This window comes from Bombina bombina, chromosome 2, assembly GCF_027579735.1.
Source record: "Bombina bombina isolate aBomBom1 chromosome 2, aBomBom1.pri, whole genome shotgun sequence".
Classification (NCBI taxonomy): domain Eukaryota; kingdom Metazoa; phylum Chordata; class Amphibia; order Anura; family Bombinatoridae; genus Bombina; species Bombina bombina.
Window position 1 is genome coordinate 1,249,009,678 of NC_069500.1, and position 14,729 is coordinate 1,249,024,406.

General features: G+C 42.9%; 1 protein-coding gene across 1 annotated transcript in view; it reads right to left on the reverse strand.

Annotated features, from left to right (window-relative positions):
- WDR19 (WD repeat domain 19) overlaps positions 1-14,729 on the reverse strand; it is a 296,764-nt gene that overhangs the window by 171,484 nt on the left and 110,551 nt on the right. The window contains exon 16 of the mRNA XM_053704050.1: positions 5,280-5,427. Within this exon, the coding sequence (XP_053560025.1) occupies positions 5,280-5,427 (148 nt within the window). The remainder of the gene's footprint in view (positions 1-5,279; positions 5,428-14,729) is intronic.

Below are 14,729 nucleotides of genomic sequence, written 5' to 3' on the forward strand. Positions count from 1 at the left end.
CCTTTAATGAACTAGCTGATAAACCCTTTTCTAACCCTTCTTGTAGAAAAGACAATATCCTAGAGATCCTAACCTTACTCCAGGAGTAATGTTTGGATTCGCACCAGTATAGGTATTTACGCCATATTTTATGGTAAATCTTTCTGGTAACAGGCTTCCTAGCCTGTATCAGGGTATCAATAACCGACTCAGAAAAACCACGTTTTGATAAAATCAAACGTTCAATTTCCAAGCAGTCAGCTTCAGAGAAGTTAGATTTTGATGTTTGAATGGACCCTGTATCAGAAGGTCCTGTCTTAGAGTAGAGACCAAGGCGGACAGGATGACATGTCCACTAGATCTGCATACCAAGTCCTGCGTGGCCATGCAGGCGCTATTAGAATCACTGATGCTCTCTCCTGCTTGATTTTGGCAATCAATCGAGGAAGCAGCGGAAAGGGTGGAAACACATAAGCCATCCCGAAGTTCCAAGGTGCTGTCAAAGCATCTATCAGAACCGCTCCCGGATCCCTGGATCTGGACCCGTAGCGAGGAAGTTTGGCGTTCTGGCGAGACGCCATGAGATCTATCTCTGGTTTGCCCCAACGTCGAAGTATTTGGGCAAAGACCTCCGGATGAAGTTCCCACTCCCCCGGATGAAAAGTCTGGCGACTCAAGAAATCCGCCTCCCAGTTCTCCACTCCCGGGATGTGGATTGCTGACAGGTGGCAAGAGTGAGACTCTGCCCAGCGAATTATCTTTGATACTTCCACCATTGCTAGGGAGCTTCTTGTCCCTCCCTGATGGTTGATGTAAGCTACAGTCGTGATGTTGTCCGACTGAAACCTGATGAACCCCCGAGTTGTTAATTGGGGCCAAGCTAGAAGGGCATTGAGAACTGCTCTCAATTCCAGAATGTTTATTGGAAGGAGACTCTCCTCCTGATTCCATAGTCCCTGAGCCTTCAGAGAATTCCAGACAGCGCCCCAACCTAGTAGGCTGGCGTCTGTTGTTACAATTGTCCAGTCTGGCCTGCTGAATGGCATCCCCCTGGACAGGTGTGGCCGATGAAGCCACCATAGAAGAGAATTTCTGGTCTCTTGATTCAGATTCAGAGTAGGGGACAAATCTGAGTAATCCCCATTCCACTGACTTAGCATGCATAATTGCAGAGGTCTGAGGTGTAGGCGTGCAAAAGGTACTATGTCCATTGCCGCTACCATTAAGCCGATCACCTTCATGCATTGAGCTACTGACGGGTGTTGAATAGAATGAAGGACACGGCATGCATTTTGAAGCTTTGTTAACCTGTCCTCTGTCAGGTAAATCTTCATTTCTACAGAATCTATAAGAGTCCCCAAGAATGGAACTCTTGTGAGAGGAAAAAGAGAACTCTTCTTTTCGTTCACTTTCCATCCATGCGACCTTAGAAATGCCAGAACTAACTCTGTATGAGACTTGGCAGTTTGAAAGCTTGAAGCTTGTATTAGAATGTCGTCTAGGTATGGAGCTACCGAAATCCCTCGCGGTCTTAGTACCGCCAGAAGGGCACCCAGAACCTTTGTGAAGATTCTTGGAGCCGTAGCCAATCCGAATGGAAGAGCTACAAACTGGTAGTGCCTGTCTAAGAAGGCAAACCTTAGATACCGGTGATGATCTTTGTGGATCGGTATGTGAAGGTAAGCATCCTTTAAATCCACTGTGGTCATGTACTGACCCTCTTGGATCATGGGTAAGATTGTCCGAATAGTTTCCATTTTGAACGATGGAACTCTTAGGAATTTGTTTAGAATCTTTAAATCTAAGATTGGCCTGAAAGTTCCCTCTTTTTTGGGAACCACAAACAGGTTTGAGTAGAACCCTTGTCCTTGTTCCGACCGCGGAACCGGATGGATCACTCCCATTATTAACAGATCTTGTACGCAGCGTAGAAACGCTTCTTTCTTTATCTGTTTTGTTGACAACCTTGACAGATGAAATCTCCCTCTTGGGGGAGATAATTTGAAGTCTAGAAGGTATCCCTGAGATATGATCTCTAGTGCCCAGGGATCCTGAACATCTCTTGCCCAGGCCTGGGCGAAGAGAGAGAGTCTGCCCCCCACTAGATCCGGTCCCGGATCGGGGGCTCTCGGTTCATGCTGTCTTTGGGGCAGCAGCAGGTTTCCTGGCCTGCTTGCTCTTGTTCCAGGACTGGTTAGGCTTCCAGCCTTGCCTGTAACGAGCAACAGCTCCTTCCTGTTTTGGTGCAGTGGAGGTTGATGCTGCTCCTGTTTTGAAGTTCCGAAAGGGACGAAAATTAGACTGTCTAGCCTTAGCTTTGGCTTTGTCTTGAGGTAGGGCGTGGCCCTTACCTCCTGTAATGTCAGCGATAATCTCTTTCAAACCGGGCCCAAATAAAGACTGCCCCTTGAAAGGTATATTAAGTAATTTGGACTTAGAAGTAACATCAGCTGACCAGGATTTTAGCCACAGCGCCCTACGTGCCTGTATGGCGAATCCTGAGTTCTTAGCCGTAAGTTTGGTTAAATGTACTACGGCCTCCGAAATGAAGGAATTAGCTAGTTTAAGGACTCTAAGCCTGTCCGTAATGTCGTCTAGCGTAGATGAACTAAGGTTCTCTTCAAGCGACTCAATCCAAAATGCTGCCGCAGCCGTAATCGGCGCGATACATGCAAGGGGTTGTAATATAAAACCTTGTTGAACAAACATTTTCTTAAGGTAACCCTCTAATTTTTTATCCATTGGATCTGAGAAAGCACAGCTATCCTCCACCGGGATAGTGGTACGCTTAGCTAAAGTAGAAACTGCTCCCCTCCACCTTGGGGACCGTTTGCCATAAGTCCCGAGTGGTGGCGTCTATTGGAAACATCTTTCTAAATATTGGAGGGGGTGAGAACGGCACACCGGGTCTATCCCACTCCTTAGTAACAATTTCAGTTAGTCTCTTAGGTATAGGAAAAACGTCAGTACTCGCCGGTACCGCAAAGTATTTATCCAACCTACACAGTTTCTCTGGTATTGCAACGGTGTTACAATCGTTGAGAGCTGCTAAGACCTCCCCTAGTAATACACGGAGGTTCTCCAATTTAAATTTAAAATTTGAAATATCTGAGTCCAATCTGTTTGGATCAGAACCGTCACCCACAGAATGAAGCTCTCCGTCCTCATGCTCTGCGAGCTGTGACGCAGTATCAGACATGGCCCTAGCATTGTCAGCGCACTCTGTTCTCACCCCAGAGTGATCACGCTTGCCTCTTAGTTCTGGTAATTTAGACAAAACTTCAGTCATAACAGTAGCCATATCTTGTAATGTTATCTGTAATGGCCGCCCAGATGTACTAGGCGCCAAAATATCACGCACCTCCCGGGCGGGAGATGCAGGTACTGCCGCGTGAGGCGAGTTAGTCGGCATAACTCTCCCCTCGCTGTTTGGTGAAACTTGTTCACATTGTACAGATTGACTTTTATTTAAAGTAGCATCAATACAGTTAGTACATAAATTTCTATTGGGCTCCACCTTGGCATTGGAACAAATGACACAGATATCTTCCTCTGAGTCAGACATGTCTAACACACTAGCAAAAAAACTTACAACTTGGTTATAATCTTTTTTAGCAAAAAACGTACTGTGCCTCAAAGAGGTACTAACGATTAAATGACAGTTGAAATAATAAACTGAAAAACAGTTATAGCATCAAACTTTAAAACAACAAAACTTTTAGCAAAGGTTTGTTCCCATTAGTAAAATAACAATAATTAAATTTGACATAAAAAATACAAAGCAACGTTTTTATTCACAGTCACTATAAGAATTCTCACAGCTCTGCTGAGAGAATTTACCTCCCTTCAAAGAAGTTTGAAGACCCCTGAGATCTATCAGAGATGAACCGGATCATGCAGGAAATATAAAAGTAACTGACTGGTATTTTTTGATGCGTAGCAAAGAGCGCCAAAAACGGCCCCTCCCTCTCCCACACAGCAGTGAAGAGAAACGAAACTGTCACAATTAAAGTAAAAAAAACTGCCAAGTGGAAAATAATGCCCAAATATTTATTCACACAGTACCTCAGCAATGTAAACGATTCTACATTCCAGCAAAAACGTTTAACATGATAAATAGTTATTAAAAAGGATTAGTGACCTTTAACAGAGTAGTTCCGGTGAAATACCATCCCCAGAATACTGAAGTGTATACATACATGTCATTTTAACGGTATGGCAGGATTTTCTCATCAATTCCATTCAGAAAATAAAAACTGCTACATACCTCAATGCAGATTCATCTGCCCGCTGTCCCCTGATCTGAAGCCTTTACCTCCCTCAGATGGCCGAGAACAGCAATATGATCTTAACTACTCCGGTTAAAATCATAGTAAAAAAACTCTGACAGATTCTTCCTCAAACTCTGCCAGAGAAGTAATAACACGCTCCGGTGCTATTTTAAAATAACAAACTTTTGATTGAAGTCATAAAAACTAAGTATAATCACCATAGTCCTCTCACACATCCTATCTAGTCGTTGGGTGCAAGAGAATGACTGGGGACTGACGTAGAGGGGAGGAGCTATATGCAGCTCTGCTGGGTGAATCCTCTTGCATTTCCTGTTGGGGAGGAGTTATATCCCAGAAGTAATGATGACCCGTGGACTGATCACACATAACAGAAGAAATAAAAAATTATCACATGTACGGTAGCCTTTTCTTTCACACACACACAGCTTGTAAGAAAGTAATTGTAGTGGACAAGTAAAATATGTCATTTTTTCTCATCTTTAACACTGAGTGGACTAGTAACTAACTTTTCCCCAATAAGTTTTAAACTATAGTGATATTTTTCCATCCCTGTATGTATATACTATATATATATATATATATATATATATATATATATATATATATATATATATATATATATATATATATATACACACACACATTCACACTACTGGGAGAATACATCTGGTGAGCCAATGACAAGAGATACATGTGAATTGTTAAAGGAACAAAGTATATTCACATCTGAAAAAAGGATATGTCTAATGTATGTATGTTCACGTGCTTAAAAATGAACATGATTGATTATTTTTATGAGGAGTATCACTGTCCACCAATTAGAGCTATTGACATTTTCTTTATGAGCTTCTATTACAAAGATCAGTTGTGCAATGCCTGTAAACTTCAAAATAAACATTTTTTTAAAATGTTTTTGCATGGAAAAGGTTAACGTGTAAACGGTGCTCTTTAATGCATGATAGAAGTGTGGTAAGTTTAATAATTTCCCCTAAAAACGATTTATTTTACCTTGTATTGTGTCATTATGAAGGACATATGCATAGACTTTATCCTCATCATATGCACAGAAGACACCAGTATCCATTGGCCAGTGTTCCCATAAAATGCCTTTAATGGCCGGCGAGAAGTTTGGTATCTCATACACGCTGTCATTAAGCTAAAAGGGAAAAAAAAACATTTCAATAGAAGCATTGCTTACACAGATACACCGTTATTTGTTCCCATTAATATAAGATAATAAATCCTTTCAAGTATGTAACATGTTATTCCAGTCTATTTTGTACTGCAGTATATTTATTTGAACTGTGCAAGTAAAATACAAATATTCTAGTAGTGCAGTACAGCCTAATCTGAAAAGCGACTACTATTCAGGGACTTACATTAAAGGGATATTAAACATAAATTGAAAGCAGCATAAAAAACAGAATTTATGCTTACCTGATAAATTACTTTCTCTTACGGTTTATTCAGTCCACGGATTCATCCTTACTTGTGGGATATTCTCAATCCCTACAGGAAGTGGCAAAGAGAGCACACAGCAAAGCTGTCCATATAGCTCCCCTCAGGCTCTGCCCCCCCAGTCATTCGACCGACGGTTAGGAGAAAAAGGAGAACCATAGGGTGCAGTGGTGACTGTAGTTATTTTAAATTAAATTTGAACCTGACTAAAATGTCAGGGCGGGCCGTGGACTGAATACACCGTAAGAGAAAGTAATTTATCAGGTAAGCATAAATTCTGTTTTCTCTTACTTGGTGTATTCAGTCCACGGATTCATCCTTACTTGTGGGATACCAATACCAAAGCAATAGGACACGGATGAAGAGAGGGAACAAGTCAGGTAACCTAAACGGAAGGCACCACTGCTTGCAAAACCTTTCTCCCAAAAATAGCCTCCGAAGAAGCAAAAGTATCGAATTTGTAAAATTTGGCAAATGTATGCAGTGAAGACCAAGTCGCTGCCTTACAAATCTGTTCAACAGAAGCCTCATTCTTGAAAGCCCATGTGGAAGCCACAGCTCTGGTGGAATGAGCTGTAATTCGTTCTGGAAGCTGCTGTCCAGCAGTCTCATAAGCCAATCGGATGATGCTTTTCAGCCAAAAGGAAAGAGAGGTAGCAGTCGCTTTCTGACCTCTCCTCTTACCAGAATAGACGACAAACAAGGATGATGTTTGTCTGAAATCTTTAGTTGCTTTTAAATAGAATTTTAAAGCATGAACCACGTCAAGATTGTGTAAAAGTCGTTCCTTCCTAGAAACTGGATTAGGACACAGAGAAGGAACAATGATTTCTTGGTTAATATTCTTATTAGAAACCACCTTTGGAAGAAAACCAGGTTTGGTACGCAAAACAACCTTATCTGCATGGAACACCAGATAGGGTGAATCACACTGCAAAGCAGACAATTCAGAAACTCTTCGAGCAGAAGAAATGGCTACTAAAAACAAAACTTTCCAAGATAATAACTTAATATCTATGGAATGTAAAGGTTCAAACGGAACCCCTTGAAGAACTGAAAGAACTAAATTTAGACTCCAAGGAGGAGCCACAGGCTTGTAAACAGGCTTGATTCTAACTAGGGCCTGTGCAAACACCTGAACGTCTGGTACAGCTGCCAGGCGCTTATGTAACAGAATAGACAGAGCAGATATCTGTCCCTTTAAGGAACTAGCTGACAGGCCTTTCTCCAATCCTTCTTGGAGAAAAGCTAATATCCTTGGAATCCTAACCTTACTCCATGAGTAACCCTTGGATTCACACCAACCAAGATATTTCCACCATATCTTATGGTAAATTTTCCTAGTAACAGGCTTTGTGGCCTGTATCAGAGTGTCTATAACTGATTCAGAGAAACCATGCTTAGATAGAATTAAGCGTTCAATCTCCAAGCAGTCAGTTGCAGAGAAACTAGATTTGGATGCTTGAAAGGACCTTGAAGTAGAAGATCCTGCCTCGATGGCAGTCTCCATGGTGGGACCGATGACATGTCCACTAGGTCTGCATACCAAGTCCTGCATGGCCACGCAGGCGCTATCAGAATTACCGAAGCCTTCTCCTGTTTGATTCTGGCTATTAGCCGAGGGAGAAGAGGAAACGGTGGAAAGACATAAGCTAGACTGAATGACCAAGGCGCTGTTAAAGCATCTATCAATGCCGCCTTGGGATCCCTGGATCTGGATCTGTAAAGGGGAAGTTTGGAGTTCTGACGGGACGCCATCAGATCCAATTCTGGAATGCCCCATAGCTGGGTCAGCTGAACAAAAACCTCCGGGTGGAGTTCCCACTCCCCCGGATGAAAAGTCTGACGATTTAGAAAATCCGCTTGCCAGTTGTCTACCCCTGGGATGTGAATTGCAGATAGATGGCAGGAGTGATCCTCCGCCCATTTGATGATCTTGGATACTTCTTTCATCGCTAGGGAACTCCTTGTTCTTCCCTGATGATTGATGTACGCTACAGTCGTGATGTTGTCCGACTGAAATCTGATGAATTTGGACTCCGCTAGTTGAGGCCATGCTTGGAGCGTGTTGAATATCGCTCTCAGCTCCAAAATGTTTATCGGGAGAAGAGATTCTTCCCGAGACCATAGACCCTGAGCCTTCAGGGAGTTCCAGACCGCACCCCAGCCTAACAGACTGGCATCGGTCGTGACAATGATCCACTCCGGTCTGCGGAAACTCATTCCCTGAGACAGGTGATCTTGAGACAACCACCAGAGAAGAGAGTCTCTGGTTTTCTGGTCCATTTGTATTTGAGGAGATAAATCTGCGTAATCTCCATTCCACTGCTTGAGCATGCACAGTTGCAGTGGTCTGAGATGAATTCGGGCAAAAGGGACTACGTCCATTGCCGCCACCATTAAACCAATCACCTCCATGCACTGAGCCACAGAAGGCCGATGAATGGAATGAAGAGCTCGGCAGGTGTTCAACAGTTTGGACTTCCTGACCTCTGTCAGAAAGATTTTCATTTTTACCGAGTCTATTAGTGTTCCCAGAAAGGGAACCCTTGTAAGCGGGGACAGAGAACTTTTTTCTACGTTCACCTTCCACCCGTGAGACCTTAGAAAGGCCAGAACAATGTCCGTATGAGCCTTGTATTAATATGTCGTCTAGGTAAGGTGCTACTGCAATGCCCCGCGGTCTTAGAACCGCCAGAAGGGACCCTAGCACCTTTGTGAAAATTCTGGGAGCGGTGGCCAACCCGAAAGGAAGGGCCACGAACTGGTAATGTTTGTCCAGAAAGGCGAACCTTAGGAACTAATGGTGATCTTTGTGGATAGGAATATGTAGGTACGCATCCTTTAGATCCACGGTAGTCATATATTGACCTTCCTGGATCATCGGCAAGATTGTCCGAATGGTTTTCATCTTGAAAGACGGAACTCTGAGGAATTTGTTTACAATCTTTAGATCCAGGATTGGCCTGAAAGTTCCCTCTTTTTTGGGAACTACGAACAGGTTTGAGTAAAAGCCCAGTCCTTGTTCTGCAATTGGAACTGGGTGTATTACTCCCATTTTTAGGAGATCTTCTACACAGCTTAAGAACGCCTGTTTCTTTGTTTGGTCTGAAGACAAACGAGAACTGTGGAACCTTCCCCTTGGGGGAGAATCCTTGAATTCTAGAAGGTACCCCTGAGCAACTATTTCTAATGCCCAGGTATCCGGAACGTCTCTTGCCCAAGCCTGAGCAAAGAGAGAAAGTCTGCCCCCTACTAGATCCGGTCCCGGATCGGGGGCTACCCCTTCATGCTGTCTTGGTAGCAGGAGCAGGCTTCTTGGCCTGTTTACCCTTATTCCAGCCCTGCAAGGGTTTCCAGGTTGCTTTGGGCTGGGAAGCGTTATCTTGCTTTGCGAAAGCAGAGGTTGCAGCAGGTCCGCTCCTGAAGTTGCGAAAGGAGCGAAAATTAGCCTTGTTTTTGGCCTTAAATGGCCTATCTTGAGGAAGGGCATGACCCTTGCCCCCAGTGATATCTGAAATAATTTCTTTCAGCTCTGGGCCGAAAAGGGTCTTCCCCTTGAAGGGAATATTTAACAGTTTTGTTTTGGACGACACATCCGCCGACCAAGATTTGAGCCAAAGCGCTCTTCGCGCCATTATGGCAAAACCTGAGCTTTTCGCCGCTAGTTTAGCTAACTGGAAAGCGGCATCAGTGATAAAAGAATTAGCCAGCTTTAGAGCATGAATTCTATCCATGACCTCATCGTATGAAGTCTCCCTCTGGAGCGACTCCTCCAGGGCCTCGAACCAAAAAGCCGCTTCAGTAGTTACAGGAATAATGCAGGCAATTGACTGAAGTAGAAAACCTTGCTGAACAAAAATTTTCTTCAGCAATCCTAATTTTTTATCCATAGGATCTTTGAAAGCACAACTGTCCTCTATTGGTATAGTTGTACGCTTAGCAAGTGTTGAAACAGCCCCCTCAACCTTAGGGACCGTCTGCCACTCGTCCCGCCTGGGGTCGTTTATGGGGAACATTTTCTTAAAGATAGGGGGGGGGAACAAAGGGTACACCTGGTCTCTCCCACTCCCTAGTCACAATATCCGCCACCCTCTTTGGGATCGGAAATGCCTCAGTGTAAACAGGGACCTCTAAAAACCTGTCCATCTTACACAATTTTTCTGGGACCACCATGGGGTCACAATCATCCAGCGTAGCTAAAACCTCCTTAAGCAGTACGCGGAGGTGTTCCAGCTTAAATTTAAACGCTAAGGAATCAGAATCTGCCCGCTGAGAAACTTTTCCTGTATCAGAAATTTTTCCCTCAGAAAGACCTTCCCTCACTGCTACTTCTGAGTTTTGTGAGGGTACTACAGATAAATTATCCAAGGCGTCTGATTGCTCATCCTCTGTATTTAAAACTGAGCTATCACGCTTTCTTGGAAAAACTGGCAGTTTGGATAAAAATGCTGCGAGGGAAATATCCATTACTGCTGCTAATTGTTGTAAAGTAATAGGGGCCAATGCGCTAGGGGTACTAAGCATCGCTTGCGCGGGCGTAACTGGTGTCGACACATGGGGAGAGGAAGAAGGACTATCCTCATTACCCTCAGTTAAAGAATCATCTTGGGCTACATTTTTAAGTGTCACTGGATGGTCTTTAAAATGCTTAGATGTTTTAGCACACTTTACACATAAATGCAATGGGGGTACCGCCATGGCTTTTAAACATAAAGAACAAGGTCTATCTGAAGTCTCAGACATGTTTAACAGACTTATACAGCACTACAATACAGAAAAAATCACTTTTTGAAAAAACGTTACTGTGTCTTTAAATAATAAAAAGCACACACTTTTTTTCCAAATCACCAAAAAACATCCGATCTTTATGAAAATTTCACCACATGATCCTAATGCTTTGAAATGATTGCACACACATTTTTAAATCAATTAACCCCTTATTGACCAAACCGGAGCAAATTGTAGTAAACAACCGGTTTAACACACTACAGCACAGTGCCACAGTCTTTGCTGCGGCCCTACCTTCCCTTAGGGTTATTTGTAGCTGAAATATAAGCCTCCTTGATGTCCTCCTGCACTCTCAGGACTCTACACATGAAGCTGAATGAGCTGTCTTGAAATTCAACTGCACAACTGAGGCGCGAAAATGAGGCCCCCTCCCTCTTCAGTCCAGAGTTATGGGGCCTTCCTGAGTCAGACTAGGCGTCTGATAATATGCCAGGCGAAATAAAAACCCCAAAAAGTGTTTACAACGTTTCAAACACTTAAATAAATATAAGATTCCATCAATAAAACAATCGATTTAGCCCATCACAGTGTCTACCAGTATTTAAGCCCTTAACTGAAGCCATCCTTCTATACTGCGTCTCAAAGAATGGCTTACCTTCCCTCATGGGGATCTCTGTCAGCCTTCTAGCATTACCAGGTCTTGTTAGAAATAAATGACTGAGCATACCTTAAGCAGTTAAGCCTGCAAACTGTTCCCCCCAACTGAAGTTCTCCGGTACTCAACAGTCCTGTGTGGGAACAGCAATGGATTTTAGTTACAACATGCTAAAATCTTTTTCCTCTCAGCAGAAATCTTCATCATTTTCTGCCTCAGAGTAAATAGTACAAACCGGCACTATTTTAAAATAACAAACTCTTGATTGAAGAAATAAAACTACCAATCTAACACCACAAACTCTTTACCCTCCCGTGGAGATGCTACTTGTTAGAGCGGCAAAGAGAATGACTGGGGGGGCGGAGCCTGAGGGGAGCTATATGGACAGCTTTGCTGTGTGCTCTCTTTGCCACTTCCTGTAGGGATTGAGAATATCCCACAAGTAAGGATGAATCCGTGGACTGAATACACCAAGTAAGAGAAATGTAGCTTCATAGCCTGAGAAGAATTGTGCAATGTATAATTCAGCTTTATTTAGTCAAATGAGCATATTATTTTAGGTTTTCTCTTTTCACTGATTTCCCTGTCCCCCCGAACAAAATAACCCTTACTAACCAATCACAAACTAATAAGCAGATAGAGTATGAAATCTGTTTGCACATGTGCAGTTTCGATAAGAAACTAGGGTAGCCTGCCCTCTTCTATTCCCTTAAGGTGGTTTAGCACTGATTCAGCGTAAAACATTTTTTTTTAACAGTTTTTTAAATATACAGACATATATTCCTTTTTAATCTTTATCTAATAGCTAAATATATATATACACACACACAATAATATTAACACCTAAACTACCTTGTATGTTAACTGCTATTGCAAACAATCGCTTAGATTTAGAGTTTGGCGTTAGCCGTCAAAACCAGCGTTAGAGGCTCCTAACGCTGGTTTTGGCCGCCCACTGGTATTTGGAGTCAGTCAGGAAAGGGTCTAACGCTCACTTTGCAGCCGCAACTTTTCCATACCGCAGATCCCCCTACGCCATTTGCGTATCCTATCTTTTCAATGGGATCTTTCTAACGCTGGTATTTAGAGTCGTGGCTGAAGTGAGCGTTAGAAATCTAACGACAAGACTCCAGCCGCAGAAAAAAGTCAGGAGTTAAGAGCTTTCTGGGCTAACGCCGGTTCATAAAGCTCTTAACTACTGTGCTCTACAGTACACTAACACCCATAAACTACCTATGTACCCCTAAACCGAGGCCCCCACACATCGCCGCCACTCTATTAAAAATGTTTAACCCCTAATCTGCCGACCGCACACTGCCGCCACCTACGTTATCCCTATGTACTCCTAATCTGCTGCCCCTAACACCGCCGACCCCTATATTATATTTATTAACCCCTAATCTGCCCCCCCAACGTCGCCGCCAGCTACCTACAATTATTAACCCCTAATCTGCCGACCGGACCTCACCGCTACTATAATAAAGTTATTAACCCCTAATCCGCCTCACTCCCGCCTCAATAACACTATAATAAATAGTATTAACCCCTAATCTGCCCTCCCTAACATCGCCGACACCTAACTTCAAGTATTAACCCCTAATCTGCCGACCGGACCTCACCGCTACTCTAATAAATTTATTAACCCCTAAAGCTAAGTCTAACCCTAACCCTAACACCCCCCTAAGTTAAATATAATTTAAATCTAACGAAATAAATTAACTCTTATTAAATAAATTATTCCTATTTAAAGCTAAATACTTACCTGTAAAATAAACCCTAATATAGCTACAATATAACGAATAATTATATTGTAGCTATTTTAGGATTAATATTTATTTTACAGGCAACTTTGTATTTATTTTAACCAGGTACAATAGCTATTAAATAGTTATTTAATATTTAATAGCTACCTAGTTAAAATAATTCCAAAATTACCTGTAAAATAAATCCTAACCTAAGTTACAATTAAACCTAACACTACACTATCAATAAATTAATTAAATAAACTACCTACAATTATCTACAATTAAACCTAACACTACACTATCAATAAATTAATTAAATACAATACCTACAAATAAATACAATTAAATAAACTAACTAAAGTACAAAAAATAAAAAAGAACTAAGTTACAAAAAATAAAAAAATATTTACAAACATTAGAAAAATATTACAACAATTTTAAACTAATTACACCTACTCTAAGCCCCCTAATAAAATAACAAAGCCCCCCAAAATAAAAAAAATGCCCTACCCTATTCTAAATTAAAAAAGTTCAAAGCTCTTTTACCTTACCAGCCCTCAAAAGGGCCTTTTGCGGGGCTTGCCCCAAAGAAAACTGCTCTTTTGCCTGTAAAAGAAAAATACAACCCCCCCAACATTAAAACCCACCACCCACATACCCCTAATCTAACCCAAACCCCCCTTAAAAAAACCTAACACTACCCCCCTGAAGATCATCCTACCTTGAGTCGTCTTCACTCAGCCGAGCCACCGATGGAACTGAAGAGGAGATCCGGAGCGGCAGAAGTGATCCTCCAAGGGGCGCTGAAGAAATCTTCCATCCGATGAAGTGATCCTCCAAGCGGCGCTGAAGAAGTCTTCCATCCGATGAAGTGATCCTCCAAGCGGCGCTGAAGAAGTCTTCCATCCGGCGATGTCATCTTCCAAGCGGGGTCTTCAATCTTCTTTCTTCAGGATCCATCTTGCAGACCTCCGACGCGGAACATCCTGCTGGCCCGACGGACTACCGACGAATGAAGGCTCCTTTAAGGGACGTCATCCAAGATGGCGTCCCTCGAATTCCGATTGGCTGATAGGATTCTATTAGCCAATCGGAATTAAGGTAGGAAAATTCTGATTGGCTGATGGAATCAGCCAATCAGATTCAAGTTCAATCCGATTGGCTGATCCAATCAGCCAATCAGATTGAGCTTGCATTCTATTGGCTGTTCCGATCAGCCAATAGAATGCAAGTTCAATCTGATTGGCTGATTGGATCAGCCAATCGGATTGAACTTGAATTTTCCTACCTTAATTCCGATTGGCTGATAGAATCCTATCAGCCAATCGGAATTCGAGGGACGCCATCTTGGATGACGTCCCTTAAAGGAGCCTTCATTCGTCGGTAGTCCGTCGGGCCAGCAGGATGTTCCGCGTCGGAGGTCTGCAAGATGGATCCTGAAGAAAGAAGATTGAAGACCCCGCTTGGAAGATGACATCGCCCGGATGGAAGACTTCTTCAGCGCCGCTTGGAGGATCACTTCATCGGATGGAAGATTTCTTCAGCGTCCCTTGGAGGATCACTTCTGCCGCTCCGGATCTCCTCTTCAGTTCCATCGGTGGCTCGGCTGAGTGAAGACGACTCAAGGTAGGATGATCTTCAGGGGGGTAGTGTTAGGTTTTTTTTAAGGGGGGTTTGGGTTAGATTAGGGGTATGTGGGTGGTGGGTTTTAATGTTGGGGGGGGGGTTGTATTTTTCTTTTACAGGCAAAAGAGCAGTTTTCTTTGGGGCATGCCCCGCAAAAGGCCCTTTTGAGGGCTGGTAAGGTAAAAGAGCTTTGAACTTTTTTCATTTAGAATAGGGTAGGGCATTTTTTTATTTTGGGGGGCT